The sequence below is a fragment of the Alternaria viburni genome (assembly GCF_023758015.1).
Source record: "Alternaria viburni strain BMP 2772 chromosome Unknown scaffold_22, whole genome shotgun sequence".
In the NCBI taxonomy this organism is placed as follows: domain Eukaryota; kingdom Fungi; phylum Ascomycota; class Dothideomycetes; order Pleosporales; family Pleosporaceae; genus Alternaria; species Alternaria viburni.
In genome coordinates, this window is record NW_026055791.1 from 92,669 (window position 1) to 109,441 (window position 16,773).

Consider the following 16,773-nt stretch of genomic DNA (forward strand, 5'->3'; position numbering starts at 1 on the left):
CTCGGATATCCTGGTTCCAATATATATGCCTCAGCTTTATCAACAGCTAGTAGGGCGATATGTTCTACCTGGACGAAGGACTGAACTGATGGCGAATGTCGGGAAGGGTACATATCGCGAGAACCATAGGCAGCGAAAAGTATTCGCGGGCGAGCCTTACGAATCAGTACTTTTATTCGAGCAGACATATTCTCATCTCGAATTGAGTAGTCCATGCTCCAGTGCCTGTTTGGTGGTGCTCTTTTCACTTCGCTAACGCGCCAGTACTCGACCACGCGCACCAGAGTTCTCAAGTTATTGCGCTTTCACTTTCACTTTCGCTACGACACCCCGCATTTGCCCGGCGCCGTGGACCCGAAATCACGCATGCTTGGCGTTGTTTACAACTGGAGTTTTGAAGCTGAACTTAACAAAATTGCCCGCACTGACCGTGGCAGCTACTACTCGACTAACAGCAGCAACGCACCCTCTAGGCCCAGCCTCCCCGTCATAGCGACGGTCGCTTGAAAGGTCAGCTGTTCAACATCTCGAAAACACTAACCATGGTCCGTTTCAAAAGCTTCTTGTCTGGGAAGTCATTCCGCCGCAGCCACGATGGCGACCGCGCCAAATCAGAGCCCAAAAACAGTACGAGCAACGACGCTGGTCTCAGCGCTGGAATCAGCAGCAATAGCATCGCTCAAAAGTCGAACGACAAGCGCAAGGACTCTACACGTCTTGTCGCTGGTTTTCAGAAGGTCTTCGGCAATCATCACCGTCGTGATCATGTCTCTCCCATGCCTTCTGCGCCGGTTACACCTAAATCCACTCCCAAAAGACTCTATCGATTCCAGTCGCCCAAAAATAAAAAGGTCAGTACTATGGGTACAATCTGAGAGTAGATGTACTAACCTCCGAGAAGCATGCATCTCCCACTCCATCACCACTTTCGACGACAGATAACACAATATTCGAGACCGAGGCTACTCCATCATCCCGTATAGTCCCTTCAAGTACCCCACCTACTAGCCCGTTGACTCCACTTGGCGACGCGCATTCCGCGATATCAGTCCCCAATGAAAGTCATGTCGATCTTACACACATCACACCACTTGCGAAGTTCTCGATCAACCATGCCAGGCCTACCATCGAGACGCCCGCGGAAACCGGTCTCAGATCCGACAACGAAAAGTATAGCGATGATAGCCCTGTACTTCGGACAGCCTCCCACCCCGCCACCGTCGACGATACCAACATCAGTTCTGATGCTCGTACTGATAGACTCAAGGCGGCCATAGAGGGCATGCGCGCAGCAGAACAGCTGCTGAATCAGCGCCATGCTACCATCAAACCACAGGCGAATACAAGTAAGCGCGTAAAGCCTTTGGATACCATTGGCAGGAATGTGGGACCCCGAGACAATCATGGCATAGCTCGTCTGCCGAACAGTCTTTCTGCACTCAACCACCGCCAAACCCATCTAAGAACCGCAAATCAGGCGATCGAAGCCGCAAGACGGCGCCAGGCTGTCAGATATCTCGCTTTCTACGCAGCAGACGGCTGCCCCACTAACATCGACATCATCGATCGTATCAATGCCCACTTTCATCTTGAGGCCCGCCACGTCGATGGTGAGATACCTGACGCTACCTTCGATGTCAATGGCGTACACATCCGCGCGAGTCAGATGCCAAAAGGTTCTGTTGAGCGTAACTGGATCATACGCTACAATGCTGTAGTCAACAACGCCGAGCTTGTCGAACGCCGACTCATGAACAGCGAAGACCACGAGATGATTGTCGCTCAGCTCTTCCCTGAGGAGCGCGGCCACATACTGAAACCAGAGCACTTCCAGATCTTCATGACTGGCCTTGGGGAAGAGGGCATCCTTACAAAAGCGCAGGCAAAGTCCATCGCCACTGTCGCCGTCAGCAAAGAAGAATTCGACCAAGGTATACACTACGTCGAAGCTGCCAACAGCAAACATACTCACCGTCGCAACCCTACTGCAGCCGCTATGTTCGACATTCCCCAGCAAGCCAGTCGAAGTACCGCATCCTTCTCATCTCGCCCAGCCAACGGTCAGAACCAGCACGAGCTATACTACTTCCTCCGCATCCTAGTCGAAGCCGCAGTCTACAGCCAAAAGTTCTGGAAAGGCTACTTCTTTCCCAACGCCTGGAACAAGCTCAAGAACTTCTACGACGCTCACAAGCTTTCGCAGAAAGGCTGGCTTCTGCCTCCTCATCTAACCGAATACAAGCGCAACTGGACACACCGCGAGGTGCGTCTCCTACAGCGCGGTCAGCTCATCTGCGACCTTCTCAAACAGTACGACGCGGGTGAAGTGACAGACTTCGGTATCATCCGCGCTACCCGCGCGACTTTCGTCGGTATCCCAGCACAACCTTCATGGTGCCCTGAAGATCTCGAATCGTTCCTCTACCACCGCATCGCCGATTCCGGTCTCACGATCTCTAAAATCCCAGAGATCCTTGTTCTGCACCCAGAACACGACATGGTATTCGCCAACTACCGTCTTCGTCAACACGTCATCACTGGGCTTCGAGAGCGCGCCGATCAGTTCGAGAAAGAGGAGGCGGCGCGGCTGAAGGAGATCGATAAGAGTTATATGACGTTTGAGGAGGTGAAGAAGAAGGAGATGACGAGATGGGAGAGGATGAAGGTGGGGTTGAAGAAGGCGTTTGGGAAGAAGGAGGTTGTTGTTCCTTTTGATCCTTTTGCGCCGGAGCATGGGTCGGGGGAGCTGAGAGAGGGGACGGTGTGAGGGTGCTTTTCTTCTAGAGTTGCGGTTTCTTTTCGCTATGTCAATATGGGTCTTTGAGCCCAGCCAGCGCTTTTATTGTGGCAAAGAAAAAGGGTGTTAATGGTGTACAGTCGGCGTTATGGTACTGTGTACTGTATTGAGGGGCCCTTCCCGAGAAGTTTACATAGGGTTGAGACTCGTCTCATGTTACTTGTTAGTCACGTAAGGTAGAGTAAAGATGCCGAACGTGTTTCTCGTACCGAAGGTTATTGCAGTCAAAGCTAGGCACATGCACGTAAATCGTTCGTTTCTATCCTCGCTGGTAGCATTCATTGAATTGTCTATATGATAACTACCGATTTCCGTCACTTGTATCTATCCATCTCGCAATGCGCAACTGCGCATGGAGTAGGTCCAGAGAAGGGGCCATATGGCTGAAATTACGTTTCCCGAGATATGGTTTAGCTGCTGACGGCGGCCTTCGATCTCCTGGGAAGTTGCTACTAAGTCTGAACATAGCTTGCTCAAGGCTCACTTTCAAGTTCCTTCTCATCCCACTGATCAAATGCGTCACACCAGCCCTTACTCCGTCGGACTAGTTGTTCCTCCATACAATCCTTCCGACTATATATGGCTTCTGCCACACAAAGCGTGTGCGATGCGGGCTTTGGTCCGTCGAAAAACACCACTATCTTCGGTCTGACCTCGCAAAAGTCGCCCCATTGATCTCGTGCGTCGGATTGTGAGAGAGAAAAGTCGATCCAATGTTCGTCTTCGAGCATTTCGCGGTGCACCGTAACGTCCTCAATCCAAGAATCGACGGCTGCGGGCGATTGTTGTTCTATTGCGTCAACAAGCTGGCCAATAGTTACCCCGTCTTCTGCCTCGACAAACGCTAGATGGCGGACATGCCTGTTGCGAAACTGCACTACTGACATAGGGACATATATCCCAAGACTCTTGCAGGGAGGTTGCGTTGCGTACATTGGCCGGACGAGAGTACTTAAAGAATCTAGTGTAAGAAATGGAGCCCGGCTTGTATAAGCCGGGCCAGACAACAGCTTGATCTCAAGCCTCCCGTCAACTTCCTGGGCTCTATCGCCGAAACAATGGCTCAGGTATGGGTTGATCTTGATCTGACTAAGGTCAAGCCAACGATTGTCTGACGCATCAAGTGGTAGAGGAGGAATCCAAGGGACTCGTCGACGGTCAGAGTTCCACATAGCTCGAGCAGAAACACAAGTCTCGATTGGGAGACATTGAGCCTGGGTGATTCGAGCTGTGGGGACGAATGGTATCATTGAGCTGTAGCCCGGAACCGAACGCTCGCGAATATCCAGCTCCAACTCTGTAATCTCCGCTTTCGTCGGCTGAATTCATTCTAGGTCCGGTGGAATCTTTTCGTTGTACTCGATGGGATCACACGGGTAAGCTTTGCGGTACTGTAATCCCAGAACAACCGCGACGGCAGCTCGCAGCGTGGTTGAAACTGCGCAAAGAGTAAGCATCGATTTGGGATCCAATAGACCAATGACCATCTCCAAGAGCTCGGCGACATGCAGTGCGTGATGAGCTTTGCTCATGCCTTGTCGTTCAGACTGCGAACGCTTCGGTGTAAAGGGAGCAGCTTGAGTTCTATCATGACGAGGATGATTAGTCTTCGCTATTTTCCATTGGGCGATGAGTCGGTCCATCATGCGGAGCCGCGGTCGTCGCCATTCTTCAATACCGACCTCCAATTCGCATCGAGGTCGGGGAGGCGGCTTTGGCCAGGGTACCTGTGGTGGGACGCGATGTGTGCCGTTCTTGATATCAGCCTCTGCTTCTCGGGCGTCTGAGAGCATATCCCATCTTTCTGGGCGACGGTCCAACAATTCCAGAGTTGTACATTCTGGAAACCATTTCGTGATTAGAACGTCATCGGGATGCAGTCCATCGTCGTCGTTGTCATACCTCTGCTGTACGCTTTCGTTAGACATACTTGGGGTGGTCATGTTGCCGCAATTAGGGATCGGAATAGGCTTCGTGAATTTTGAATGAAGAGTTATGAAGTTGCAGGGAATGGTGGAATTTATGTGTTCCGACTTCTCAAGGCAGCGGGGGCACGGGCCGCATCACGTGATCTGCGCCTGCCTACATTGGCAGCACTAGACCCAACAGTACCAAAACGCCACTCCAGGCATCAGATTCCCGTGATCGAGCTCGATGCCATGTCTACCCATAAATTTCGGCACATCCCTCTGCCTTCGATGCAACACCCCGCCAAAGCCATATCGCCATGGCTTCCACTTACCCCGATCAAGAATGCGCGCAATACCATCCGTACGACTCACTGATCGCGAAACACTTTCCGGACCAGGATCTTAGTTTACTGCACTCAAACAAACCTCAGTTGGGCAGCCTGTATCTCCTGGCCCTTAAAATCGATCACAACGGAGTAAATCATCAAATGAGATGGTCAGAGCAACCGCACCCAGCTGCGATGCTTGGAGTGGAAGAATGGAGGCGAGCGCTGCTGTACACAATCGATGCGCGTTTGCAACTTTATTCAAACCATACTCCTTCCATGCGCGCCCCTATGTCTGGTCCCGCTCGTAAGCTCCAGTCAGGCGATCTATCTTTCTCCGCGCGGCGTGCATTCGACATTCCTGAATTACTGGAGATGATACTTCTGTATGCAACCACGGATTCACAATACGCAGCTTGGAACGTTGATGTGTCCTGGCGTCAGACAACTCGCTACATTCTCGCGTCTCGATACCACAGCCATCATCCTTGCCCCCCGGTGAACCATGGGCAACGCATCGACAGGGAACTTTCTTGGCTACAGCCCACTGAACAGGAGATTATCGACATCGAGCACGCGATCTTGTCACTACGGCAAGGGACACCTCAGGGCCCTGCTACTACTACTGCGTCTATTCCAGCCCCCAGCCCATACTTTCCTGCCAGAATCTCCCAAGCGCGCAACATACCTCAGCTGTATTACGACAAAATCCGAAATTGTTATGAACACATCAGGTACAGTCTTCCAGGGATGCTGCGACAGTTTGGTAGTCCATGTTGGCTAGATCTGAGCCAGTTCAACTTCAATCCGTACTTTCTGGAGCTATTTCCAGAGCGGGTGCGGCTACATCTTGGCAGATGCGAAATCATAATAGGTCCATGTTCTTCCGAACAGGGCGTTTACAAAAGACCTCTGCCACAGAGAGCTTTTGATGAGTTAATCAGCTCTATGTTTCTTACAGAACCGCCCTGCAAAGCTTTGGGTATCTATCTACCTTGCCAACGCGCACCAGTTCTTAGATTGGTTGCTAAAGTTCGCGATGCTGAGGGGATCCGGGTTGATCAAGTCTTACGTACGCTCGAGCAAAACGCGGATGATGCACTTTCTTGCTGGAAAGACGGGGTGAAGGACTTACGAGAGGATCTTGAGGAATTATATTGGACGGCGTTCACTACGTGGGAAGAGAAGCGAAATGCAACTAACTTCGAGGCGTATCCTAAGTTCATGATTTTTCTCGAATCAGACGAGGACGCGAGTACTCCCATCGCCAAACGGATCTTTCCTTTTGGCGTTGAAACTGAACAAATGCGTCAAGAAGAGTGGTATGGAGAGTTGGACGAGTACGGATCTGGCTAGTGGGTCACCATGACTGCCTGCTATGGGTCCAACATCTCGACAAAAACATCAACATCTATTCTTCGGAACACGATGACACATTCACCATATCTTTAGATCTATCGTATCTGTACGCCGCTCGTTATTTTGTAAAGAACTAGCTCCACCCTGAAGTATACATACACGTGTATCTCCGACGGCGACGTCGACTTTCGCACGCTCGTTCGACAATGAAATTAACCGCGAATACCTCCCAGCACTACCCTGATTCTCAAGCTATAGACGAATACAATATACATTTCCAGCAAACGTCTCCTGTCTACCAGCACGCAGTCAGGCGATTCACAAGTGCACACCAAGCTCTGATTTTACTCACCAAAAAAGGGCCATGGCCCCTTCGCGCACAACATCCAATCACACCATTCCTACTCAGCTGAGCATGCAGCCAAGACGCAGCCTGGTCACCCTCGCCCTTTTCGCTGTTCTGCTTAAAGCGGCGCGAGGCTTTGCTGGCTGCAAGTATGTATTACCGATGGATCCTGCTTGCATCTCCCACCAAAATTCTTCGCTTCGCCTACCACCACCGCCTCAGCCTTCGCTGCTTTACGACCGCCAACGCATCAACCCAAGTGGCTTGCTTCGCCTCGACGCTTTCGGTTAGGCACGCTGCAGCCGACGTCTGCCTTGCCAATCATGGACGAAGACGACTTCCCGGATTTTGGGTGAGTTTTTTTTTTACACTTTGCTAACAAAAAGGGCGGAACAAGGCACATTTCCCATATACCTGCATTGGATTACTCTGCAGCCGTCTTGGCAAGTGCACAACTGCACGAATCATTCTCACTGCCTTGGTCTTCATCGATCGACGCTTTTCACTTCAGTCCGGATCACTGCTACGATGGCATGCTCTCCAGTGACCGCATGTTGAGCGAATCTCATTTGGACTGGTCCAATTTCCAAACGTCCACCCAACAATTCGAGGGCCACGGCGTCTCCGACTCCAATGCTACGGGCTGTTATACTAGGAGCCAGATAGATACGGTCGCTCCTCAAACAAGCCACGATGCGAGGTCAGTATTATGCAAATCCACAGACAGAGTCGGCTTTAACGCTATTCAAGTAGTCTCGTCGATACTGGAGTGAGATACCCTGATCCAGTAACCGAGGCTGCCAATGTTATGTCTGCCCATTTCACGCCACAGCAGTCGTCATATAATCTCATGAGTCGAAAATGCGACAAATCTTCCTGTGTGTTCCGTTACGACTCACAGCGGCAATACAAGGAACACATGCGGGCTGTTCATCGGGATGTCCTCACATGCGATGATTGCATGTTTGTTGGCAAAAGCCAGTATGAGGTAGGGCTACACGCTTCCAACACAGGCCATGCTTCGTTCATCTGCAAGCATGACGATTGTGAGAAGAAGTTCTCCCGACTGGACACATATCAGAGGCATCAGCGTACCCATCAAGAGGACGCTAAGCGTTTCCCATGCAAGTATTGCAAGAAGTATCGAGGAAAGAGCGCCTTCAAACGAAAAGATCATCTCACTCAACACATTCGGAACTATCATCATATCGGCGAAGGCGAACAGGCCGGATGCTTATACCAGCGCAAGTGGTGCCCAAAGGAAGGGTGTACGGAGTCAAAACCTGCTGGGGTACGTTTGTCGGCCCCAGGTGTCTTCGCCTCGTCAAAGGAATGGGTCAAGCACATGCGTACTGTGCACGACGAATCCGAATTTTCCTGCCCACAGCCTGGCTGTGATCGCATCGATGGAAAAGGCTACTTCCGGCCAGCGGACCTCCGGACCCATCTACGCAAAGCCCATGGCACGGATGGCTCTTTCGACCCGAGTATTCGGAATGCCTTGATTACTGATTTTTGGTCCTACGCTGCAAGTGCCCGCTCACCGACCGAACGCATGATATGACGTGTACGCTCTAGCTCGTCAGTATAAGATTGGAGAAGAACATTTCCTTGGTCATTCCTTTTCAAGCATACCACAACCCACCAAAAACACCCAGAAAGAAAAGGAGGCAAGCACACGACAGTCTCCTTCAGAAAAGCCTAAAAACATGTAACGACGCTCACGCATCCTCCTTATTTCCTTCCAACCACATCCAAACAGCAATAAGCAACATCATCCATGTATCTCCACATCCCCTTACATAAATTGCATAAAACCTGTCTTTCCTTAGCAACACATCCCAATGTGCCAAATGCCACCATCATGTGCAAACACCCCATCGAGACAAACACCGTGACCTTACTCCCACATCTGCGCATCCAGGATACGCTGGCTCTCTACCGTCACTGGTTGCACCACCTGCCCTTCACATCAAGCCATTCACACACCATCAAGACCACAACCAATACGAAGAAGCAAAGATCATGTGTATCTATAAACTACTCCAGGGGGGTATCTCATGCCATTTCTCCATACATGCACCGACTACTCACGTAGCCTGAAACAAATATCCGTAAAAACCTATGTGAGAAGAACTCCACTAAATGGCAGGCTAATCCTAGCCCGCTGAAGACGAGTAAAACTCCGAATGATGCCATAGCCCATGAAAACCAGACGCAGATGCCGAGGCAGTCGTGATGCCATACTGCCATACCGCCATGTCGCTCGTGCACAAACAAAAACTGCATCATGCCAGATGCAAGTATTAACGCTAATCATGTGAACCATAAGAAAAGTGCCCGCCGAGTATGTCCTGAAGGACGAAAATAAAGCCAGTCGTGACACCGGGCGCATGGTGTTGTTGTCTCACTGCAACTTGAACAACGTGACCACAGCCAGACAGCCAATAGCAACCAGCGTCCCCGTGACCTCCGGCCTTCTGAGAAATGTCTTGAACGGGTCACCCGTCTTCATCACATGTCCGATAACAGCGACATTGGCATCAACGAGAGGCTCTTTTCGGGTCGGACTCGATATCTTGGGTTCGGGGTGAACTGAGGGTGTCGCTTCCATGCGCGTCATATCTGTGCCTATCGACTCATCCAACTCGTCAACGAGTGTGGCGCAGAGGCGGAAGATGTTCTTGGCTTCTTCGATGATGTCGACGCGCTCGTCGGGTGTGAAGAGGGTCTCCGCGGCGAGCAGTTGGGTTTTGAAATCTACTTTGATGTCTTCGCCGTCGTGGGGTCCGAGGAAATGCCAGAATGACAGGCCGCGCTCTTCTAGACTCGGCGCTTCGCCGTCTTGCTCTGGCCAGAAGCCTGGAGGTGCTTTCAAGAGCATGCTTCGTATCCAGCGGCCTCCGGAGAAGACGGCCATGTAGAAACACCACGCATAGCTGACTAGCGTCCAAGGCTTCTCATTCACGCTCTTGCGGATGTGTGTGCAGAAATCGGCGACCTTGTCTCCGGGGTACTTTGCTAGCAGGACTTCGAGGTCTGTGGGGTGTACTCCTAGCAGATACTCGAGATCCCTCTTCAACCGACTCGACCGTATCAAACCCCTCGGTCTCAGCGCTTTCAGAAAAGCAGCGAGTTGTGGGGAAGGCGGTGTTGGCGCACCGAGTGTTGACGTGAAGAGCGAGGGTGAGTCGTACGGGTTTACGAGGAGATACGAGAGCAGTGGCGAGAAGGGCGGGGAAGCGGGCTCAGAATCGACTGCGGGGTGTGTGGAGGCGGTATGTGAGGCTGGGGCATGGTCGCGCAGCAGATCCGCCCACAGTGACTCGAAGGTGAGGAAGATGTGGGCGAAATGCAGCAGGCCGGTTGCGTACAGTGTGGCGTCTGTCGTGTAAGGCGGGAGCGCAAGCGGCAGGCGCGAGGTTATGAGGCGGTTAAGGTTTGTGTGGAGGGAACTGGATAGGTATTATTAGCATCGTGGGCTGGCTCCAAGGTGATACAACACCAGGATCATACCGTGTGGCAGCGTTGATCTCTCCCGAGAGCGAGACTGGCAACCTCGGCGCGGCGTCTCTGGCGTCGTCCCGCAGCGCATGTTGCTGCCTCTCCAGCATCGTGGGCTACAAGGCGGGTGAGTGCAGTGTAGTATGTCGAGGTGATTGAGTAGTCGGGGTCGTGATGTCGATCGATTGCAGTCAATTCGTCGAAAATTGGCGGCAAACAGGGAGAAGGCGCAACCTTAAAACCCGGTAAACAAGTGTAGACTCTGGCAAGCACGCGCGAGACGCACGAGGAAGGTGCAGCCAGGGAAGGCAGGAGGGCTAGACTCTCTCGTGCCTGTCGCTCGTGTTAAACCCACGCGGAGATGGATCCGCCACGCCCCTCACCCGCCGTGCTTGCCTGTATCTCTGATCGCAGGGCGGACAAAAGCACGCCTTTAGTGGGGGCTCCGAGTGGCTTGCCCGTCGCGCGTTGCGGCTCTCGCTGCGTGCGAGGCAAGATTCGAGGCCATGGTGGCGTTCAATGATGCAATCCGTCCACTGGCGCATGGCCGTTATGCAGGGATCGCCCGCTCATGACCGACTTCCGTCGCTGATCAAAATGCCCATGTTGTGCAAACGCTGTTCTCGAAACGAGGGATGGAAAAGTGAGTTGCGAAGAGTGGATTAAAGAGGATCTTGCTGATGGTTATGGGTCAGATGGAGATCATGGGGGGGTTTGTCGTGTCTTGTAGGACCGATTGTGCTTCGCGATCCGCGGAATTGCCGCCCGCAGGCACCGATCGCGAGGCCCCGTGCAGTGCATGAGGCTGAACTATCGTTCTCGACACCAAACTTGAGGCTTGTATAGCTGGGCGTTGACTAGAAATTATTTGATTTTTTAGTTTTCCAACAGGTTTACTGACTCTTGTATCAAGTATACTCCAAGACTTTCGGCCCTTATCTAGGGCTCCAGTTTACTTCTCAGGGTTTAGACGACGCTTGTGTATTGGTTTTGCAAAGACTCTGGTCTCGCCTTCTGCTATGCTCCTAATCTCTCGTGAGGTCACGAGGTGTGTCCTCAGATAACATTCATCCCGGGATCTCCTGAATCGCTCCATTTCTCCCAATCCACTCTTCAAACTCTTCCCCAAGCACGTAGCCCCATTATAACTCCATCTGCTCCCTATCATCTTCCAGCGTTCTCCTCACTTCGCTATCCAGCGCCTTCAAAGCGGCTTCCCTACTGCTCCTCCCGTGAACCCTCTTCAAGACCAACTTATCCGCATTTCTGGTCAACGTCGCAGTCCACAAGTCCTTCTTACTACACTTAAACCACGTTGGCTTGGTGCGGAAAGTGCAGATGGTAGTTGATGTGTCAGGGTAAAGAAGGAGGGCGTTCGCTTTGATGGAGTCGGCGAGCTGTTCGTAGTCTGGACTGGCAAGTTTACTAAATAGGACGCCAGCAACAGTGCTTAAGAGACCGCGTGTACTGAGGACTGTGGTCCAAGTAAATGCCGTGTCGTGTGGGGGCATTATGGCTTGCGCTTAAGTCCCAAGTCGAACAAGTCTGGGATAGATTCATGTTTGGAATACGTTCCTATAATGCCGCCTCAACAAACAAACATGATTGCTGGCCTTCATTCTTTGACGTAGCGAAAGTTGGAGAATCTTCATGATCAGCCCATGACGTCTTTCGCAGTGGCTGAGACAGTAACGTTTGAAAGGGGGAAAGCAGCTCAAGAAGTCAATTGTAACCAACCCTTTGCATTTCGTCTAACCAGAACCAAGAGGCTACACCATAGCATTGCCCAACAGTATCTCAACATGTGCTAGCATAGCCAACCACTTGAATCGGTCATCGAGAAGAGAACACCAAAGGTGTAGTCAAGACCAATGATATGACCAGGCATGCCAGACAAGCGGCAGCACATCTCCAAGTAGACAAAGTATGTGCGAAATGAGATCCGTGGACAGGGTATAGCGCGAAACAAGCTGGTGAGGAAAGGAGACGCTGTCGTGAACATCGTTACGCAGGCGGCACGCGAAGCGCAGTGTCACGTTGGAGCGTGAGCGTTTCAGACTCGCTTCCAGTCGAAGTTGACGTCCTCGCGCGCCTGGACTTCGCCAACACTGGGGTCACTGCATACAGGCGCCCAAACCTGAGCCTCGAACTGCCCAGCCGCAATGTTATTGCCAAAGAACGAGTAGTCTGTGAATGTCAGAATTGTTGCTCTAGGGCTACGACGCGTTGAACTTACAGCAGTAGAAGCGACCCGGCCAATTAACGCCGTCGTCGCAGTGTCCAAGAGCACAGCCAAGACGTGTGCTGTTGCGCCACACCATCTGCGTGAAGTGACCCCATGCTGCATCAAAGTGTGGGTTGTCGTAGGGGTACTTGGTCTCCTCTTCGTGCCAGCCGTGCGTGGCAGTGCGGGCAAACTCGATCCAAGCGTCGTAACCGTCAGGAGGTGGGTTCACGGAAGAGAGGTTACTGCCGGAGCGTTTCTGTTCATGTCAGCTGTGCCATGCCCGTCATCGTGCCAACTACGTACGTGTTCAGGGTCCTTTGGACACTCTTCAATGTCAGCCCGCGCGGCGTCGGCAAGCTCAGTGTCCCAAATAAGGTCCTGCGCACAATGCAATTTGCGCCAGTACCAATGGGCTCGCATGACGGCGCTAATGAAATTCGGGTCGTCCTGGTGTGGAGCGTCATCGGCGACGAGATCTCGGTGCTTGATCTCATGCCTGGGGGCGGCGAAAGCAGTGGCTGCCGTAAGAGCTAGGAGTTTGGCGAAGAACTTCATGGCTAGGTTCTGAGATACGTGGTCGTCGATATGTAGGAGAATGGCCTAGGGAGAGGTGCAGTTGGTAGAGGTGAGAGGATAGCAAGTGCAGCAGAGATGCCAGGCACTGGTCCGAGGCGAATAAATGAAAGGCAATCTAAGGAGCGAAAATAGGTTGAACGAGTGACGAAGTAAGAAGGAAACGAGGTCGCTGGGGTTTATATGGTCAAAGACGTGGGCTGACGTCCACCATGGCGTGTTGTTGATGGTTGCGCCTGGCTTCACGTACTAGCGCCGCAAACAGACGATTGCGGAAGGCGCACCAACCAGCCGGGTGCCTACTTCAAGAGAGGGCAGTCCGGCATTGAGCACCGTTGACGGTGAATGATGAGCAGAGGCAGCAGACCTGCTGCAGCGGTCGTTCGTGTAATCTCAGCCGGGGTAGACGAGAGGTAGGACAAGTCCGTTGCGCTTCGTAGACGCCAAGTGGCGGTACAGGCCTGCTACTCGATTAGTCTCTTCACTGCGTTGCCACTACCCTGTTGCGAACTTACTTGAAGGTATCACCAAACGCTGACCACGAACTGGATGCGTGCGCGCCGTTCACACACCACTACCCCTCTACCGTGACCTCGTGGAGCCCACTACGCTAGCTGTAATTCCATACATCGTTAGATCAACGCACAAAATAGACATGTGAAGGAGAACGGCAACACAAGCACGCAGGGTGGCGTTCGCGACGAGTGACTACAGCTGGACCAGATGAGTATGCGCATGGTGAGTCAGCATAGTCCCTCTATGGCAGGCTGCGATTGGTAGAAGAAGTAACAAGGAGACCAATATGTGGTATGAATGCATGAATGATGATCTAGCCTAGCACCACCGTTGAGACATGGCGATAGCATCGCCTCGGTCGTCCAACTCGGCCCAGGTGGTGTCAAAGACACTTTGGTCCCGGGAAACGTCGCACTTGTACTTGGTGGCTGCCGTTGACAGGACGTCTTTCCCTCGTTGTGTATGCGTTAGGTAAAGAGAGGCTGACTCGAATGTCTCAAGTCCAACGCCGTCGCGATGACGCAGCGTGGGTGCCAAAACGCCCGAGGGTCCTTTTTGTACACTGTTCTGCTCCCAGTACGAACGGAAACGCAGTTCCCAAGTACAGACAAGACGTGCCATTCATTTCAAAGCCCATTATCAGGGTTTCGCGCAACCTGGATCCCACTAAACCGATACAGCAGGACAGTGTACTCGCACCTGCTCATCGAACGCGTTGCCCCTGCGTCGTCGTGGACCACTTCATCGACTAATGCTGGTACAGCATCAGATTCCCGCCGTGTTCGTGTCACACCAACATTAGGGCCGAGAGCGTCCCAAGATCCTCACCAAGACGCTTGTGTAAGATGGTGACTCGCACAGAGCCGTCTGCGCCGCCAAGGCCGCTGTTCATCGGTCCGGTCAGGTAACACCATGCCGACAACCAGGGATAAATTTGCCGCAACGACTGTGGCAGTACGTACACACGGGAAGCTGCATCGCATCGCCCGTACAGATCACAGCGCAGCACAACAGTGTGGTGTCGAGTCTCTTCATCCTTCCTTGAGACGTTTGGCGGGACGTCCAATGATTGAGTCGTCCGGAAGGCCACTCCTCTTAGTACCTGGTAGACTAGACGTGCGGATATCGTTGTCCTCCTGGCTGACCCTCCTGACGGGGTACTTGATCTTCGAGTCCTCGAAGCAGCTGTCGGCTGGTTTGCCGTGAACGGTGAAGTAGGGATGTGACAGCGCTTTCTCCGCTGTGAGTCGTTTCTGGGGGTCGTACTCAAGCAGCTGTTTGAGCAGCGATAGTCCTTCGGGTCCAGGTGTATCTGGTCCAGAGCCTATTGGATACTGGTTGTTGTTGAGGGTCTGGTGATACCATCGTTCTAAGCCATCGCCACCTTGAGGACGCGGAAATCGTGCAGCGTTGCCTGAGGCCAGGGACGAGAGCTGAGGATGTTCGGGCATGGCCGTCAGTAGCGGCCACCGGTCTTTGCTTGGCATGCCCATGATCTCGACTATCTTCTGCATCTGGTTGCGCTGGAACGGGACCGTCTTCTTGCTATCCATCTTTGCCTCTTCTCCTTTGAAGATCGGCCGTAGGGATAGCAGTTCGGCAAAGATGCACCCTACCGCCCACAGATCGACTGCAGGAGTATAGTGACGACTACCGAGAAGGAGCTCAGGTGCGCGATACCATATTGTCACGACGACCTTGTCGCCTGAGAAGAGAGATTGCAGCGGCTTGTAGAACAAGCGAGCAAGACCCAAGTCGCCTATCTTGACTTTGCCAGCACTGGTGACCATGATGTTAGCAGGCTTGAGATCGCGGTGCATGACCCAATTCCGATGCAGGTAGACCAGTCCCTGCAGCAGCTGATAAAGAATAGACTTGATGGTCGGTGCAGGTATCGCCTGCCGTTGGGGTTGATTATGGTGGTGAATGATCTGCAGTAAGTCGTGTTCGGCGTACTCGAAGACAATGTAGATACACTTGTCCTCCAGGATGATCTCTACGGTGTGCACGACGTTGGGGTGTGCCAGCTCAGTACACAGCGCCATCTCGCGTATGGCTGATTGCGAAATGCCAGAGTATTGAAGTTCGCCTTCTTTGTCCGGCTTGAACCTGGGCGCATTAGCAGATATTACGGTCAAGGTCCGCTCGACCTACTTCTTGATGGCGAACTCGCCGGTGCGGCCATTCTTGCCCTCGGCTTTGTAGACGCGTCCATAGGTACCGCTGCTGATGAAGCCGACAATCTTGTAGCGCTCTGTGACTCGCTTCTTGTTGTTGTAGCCAGTGAACATGGCATCAACGGAATCTGGCGGGTCTTCAGGAACAGGTTTAGTACTCGCTCTTAGGGGCTAATGTAGAAATGATAGCTCGGAAGATGCAGCAGGGTCCAGCAACGTCAACAGAAGGGGGTGATGCGGACACGAACGGCAATTGCTGACGGCAGGAACAACAATCACGCAGGCAGTGGCGTTCAGCCAGGAGGCGCCAGATGAGGCAACGTGAAGCGACGGTGACTTGAGGGGAGGCTGGACGGGGAAGGACACGCGAACATACAGGAGAAAATGACTGATGGACACGTAGAGAAAGCAGAGGCGTACCGTCGGGAGCTGTCGCAGTGCTGTTCTTGCGCGATGGGGCTCGGGCGGATGCCGCAACAGAAGCCGACGAGGCCGGCGGGGAATTGGAGCGCTGGCTCATGCTTTTGCCATCTGCCTCAGCCTCTCGTTTAGCTGACGTCTCCACGCCCGACGCGGCCGTAACGCGTCCACGGAACTATTCCGGTGAGTCCTGCACGTGTGGGACGCGGTCCGAGATGGCGAGCTTCCGTGTCGATAGATGCGCAGAATGTGTAGGACGTCTGGCTTGAGGTTTAGAGGGTCTCTGGGTTGAGAAACAGGTTCCAATCACGTATCAATGGAGCCTACCAAGTATGGCTCCCCGCAGAGCCTCAGTCTTGGACCCAACCACTTGCTTCGGCCAGTCCTCGTCCAAGCTTCACATGCCACCACCGTGAAACCTCAAGCTTCATAGCAGCCCTGGAACCTCCATGTCTATGCGGTGATAGTCAAACCCTTATCGCTCTTATCTGAGCGGCCTGAACAGGTAGGCGCGGTGCAGCATCGTCATTGCGATGTCACGTTCTACGAGGCGGCTGACACGTCCAGGAAGCTACAACGGCGCCCCAAACCTCACACCTCACCTCTACCACGTAACGT

At 52.8% G+C, this 16,773-nt stretch overlaps 5 protein-coding genes across 5 annotated transcripts; 1 reads left to right on the top strand and 4 right to left on the bottom strand.

Annotated features, from left to right (window-relative positions):
• Positions 1-542: 542 nt before the first annotated feature.
• Positions 543-2,767, top strand: J4E79_008824 (uncharacterized protein; the record flags this gene model as incomplete). The annotated part of the gene is made up of 2 exons (XM_049357677.1): positions 543-851; positions 1,100-2,767. 2 exons carry the CDS (start codon positions 543-545, stop codon positions 2,765-2,767), a joined length of 1,977 nt encoding a protein of 658 aa, XP_049207716.1.
• Positions 2,768-4,122: 1,355 nt separating this feature from the next.
• J4E79_008825 (uncharacterized protein) lies at positions 4,123-4,725 on the bottom strand (the record flags this gene model as incomplete). The annotated part of the gene is made up of 1 exon (XM_049357678.1): positions 4,123-4,725. One exon carries the CDS (start codon positions 4,723-4,725, stop codon positions 4,123-4,125), a length of 603 nt encoding a protein of 200 aa, XP_049207717.1.
• A 4,420-nt stretch (positions 4,726-9,145) lies between these two features.
• J4E79_008826 (uncharacterized protein) lies at positions 9,146-10,352 on the bottom strand (the record flags this gene model as incomplete). Its single annotated transcript, XM_049357679.1, has 2 exons — positions 9,146-10,193; positions 10,255-10,352. 2 exons carry the CDS (start codon positions 10,350-10,352, stop codon positions 9,146-9,148), a joined length of 1,146 nt encoding a protein of 381 aa, XP_049207718.1.
• Positions 10,353-12,295: 1,943 nt separating this feature from the next.
• On the bottom strand, positions 12,296-13,024 carry J4E79_008827 (uncharacterized protein; the record flags this gene model as incomplete). The annotated part of the gene is made up of 3 exons (XM_049357680.1): positions 12,296-12,429; positions 12,479-12,725; positions 12,773-13,024. The coding sequence occupies 3 exons, from the start codon at positions 13,022-13,024 to the stop codon at positions 12,296-12,298; spliced, it is 633 nt and encodes a 210-aa protein (XP_049207719.1).
• Positions 13,025-14,589: 1,565 nt separating this feature from the next.
• Positions 14,590-15,849, bottom strand: SSN3 (cyclin-dependent protein kinase; the record flags this gene model as incomplete). The annotated part of the gene is made up of 2 exons (XM_049357681.1): positions 14,590-15,667; positions 15,713-15,849. The coding sequence occupies 2 exons, from the start codon at positions 15,847-15,849 to the stop codon at positions 14,590-14,592; spliced, it is 1,215 nt and encodes a 404-aa protein (XP_049207720.1).
• Between the last annotated feature and the right edge of the window lie 924 nt (positions 15,850-16,773).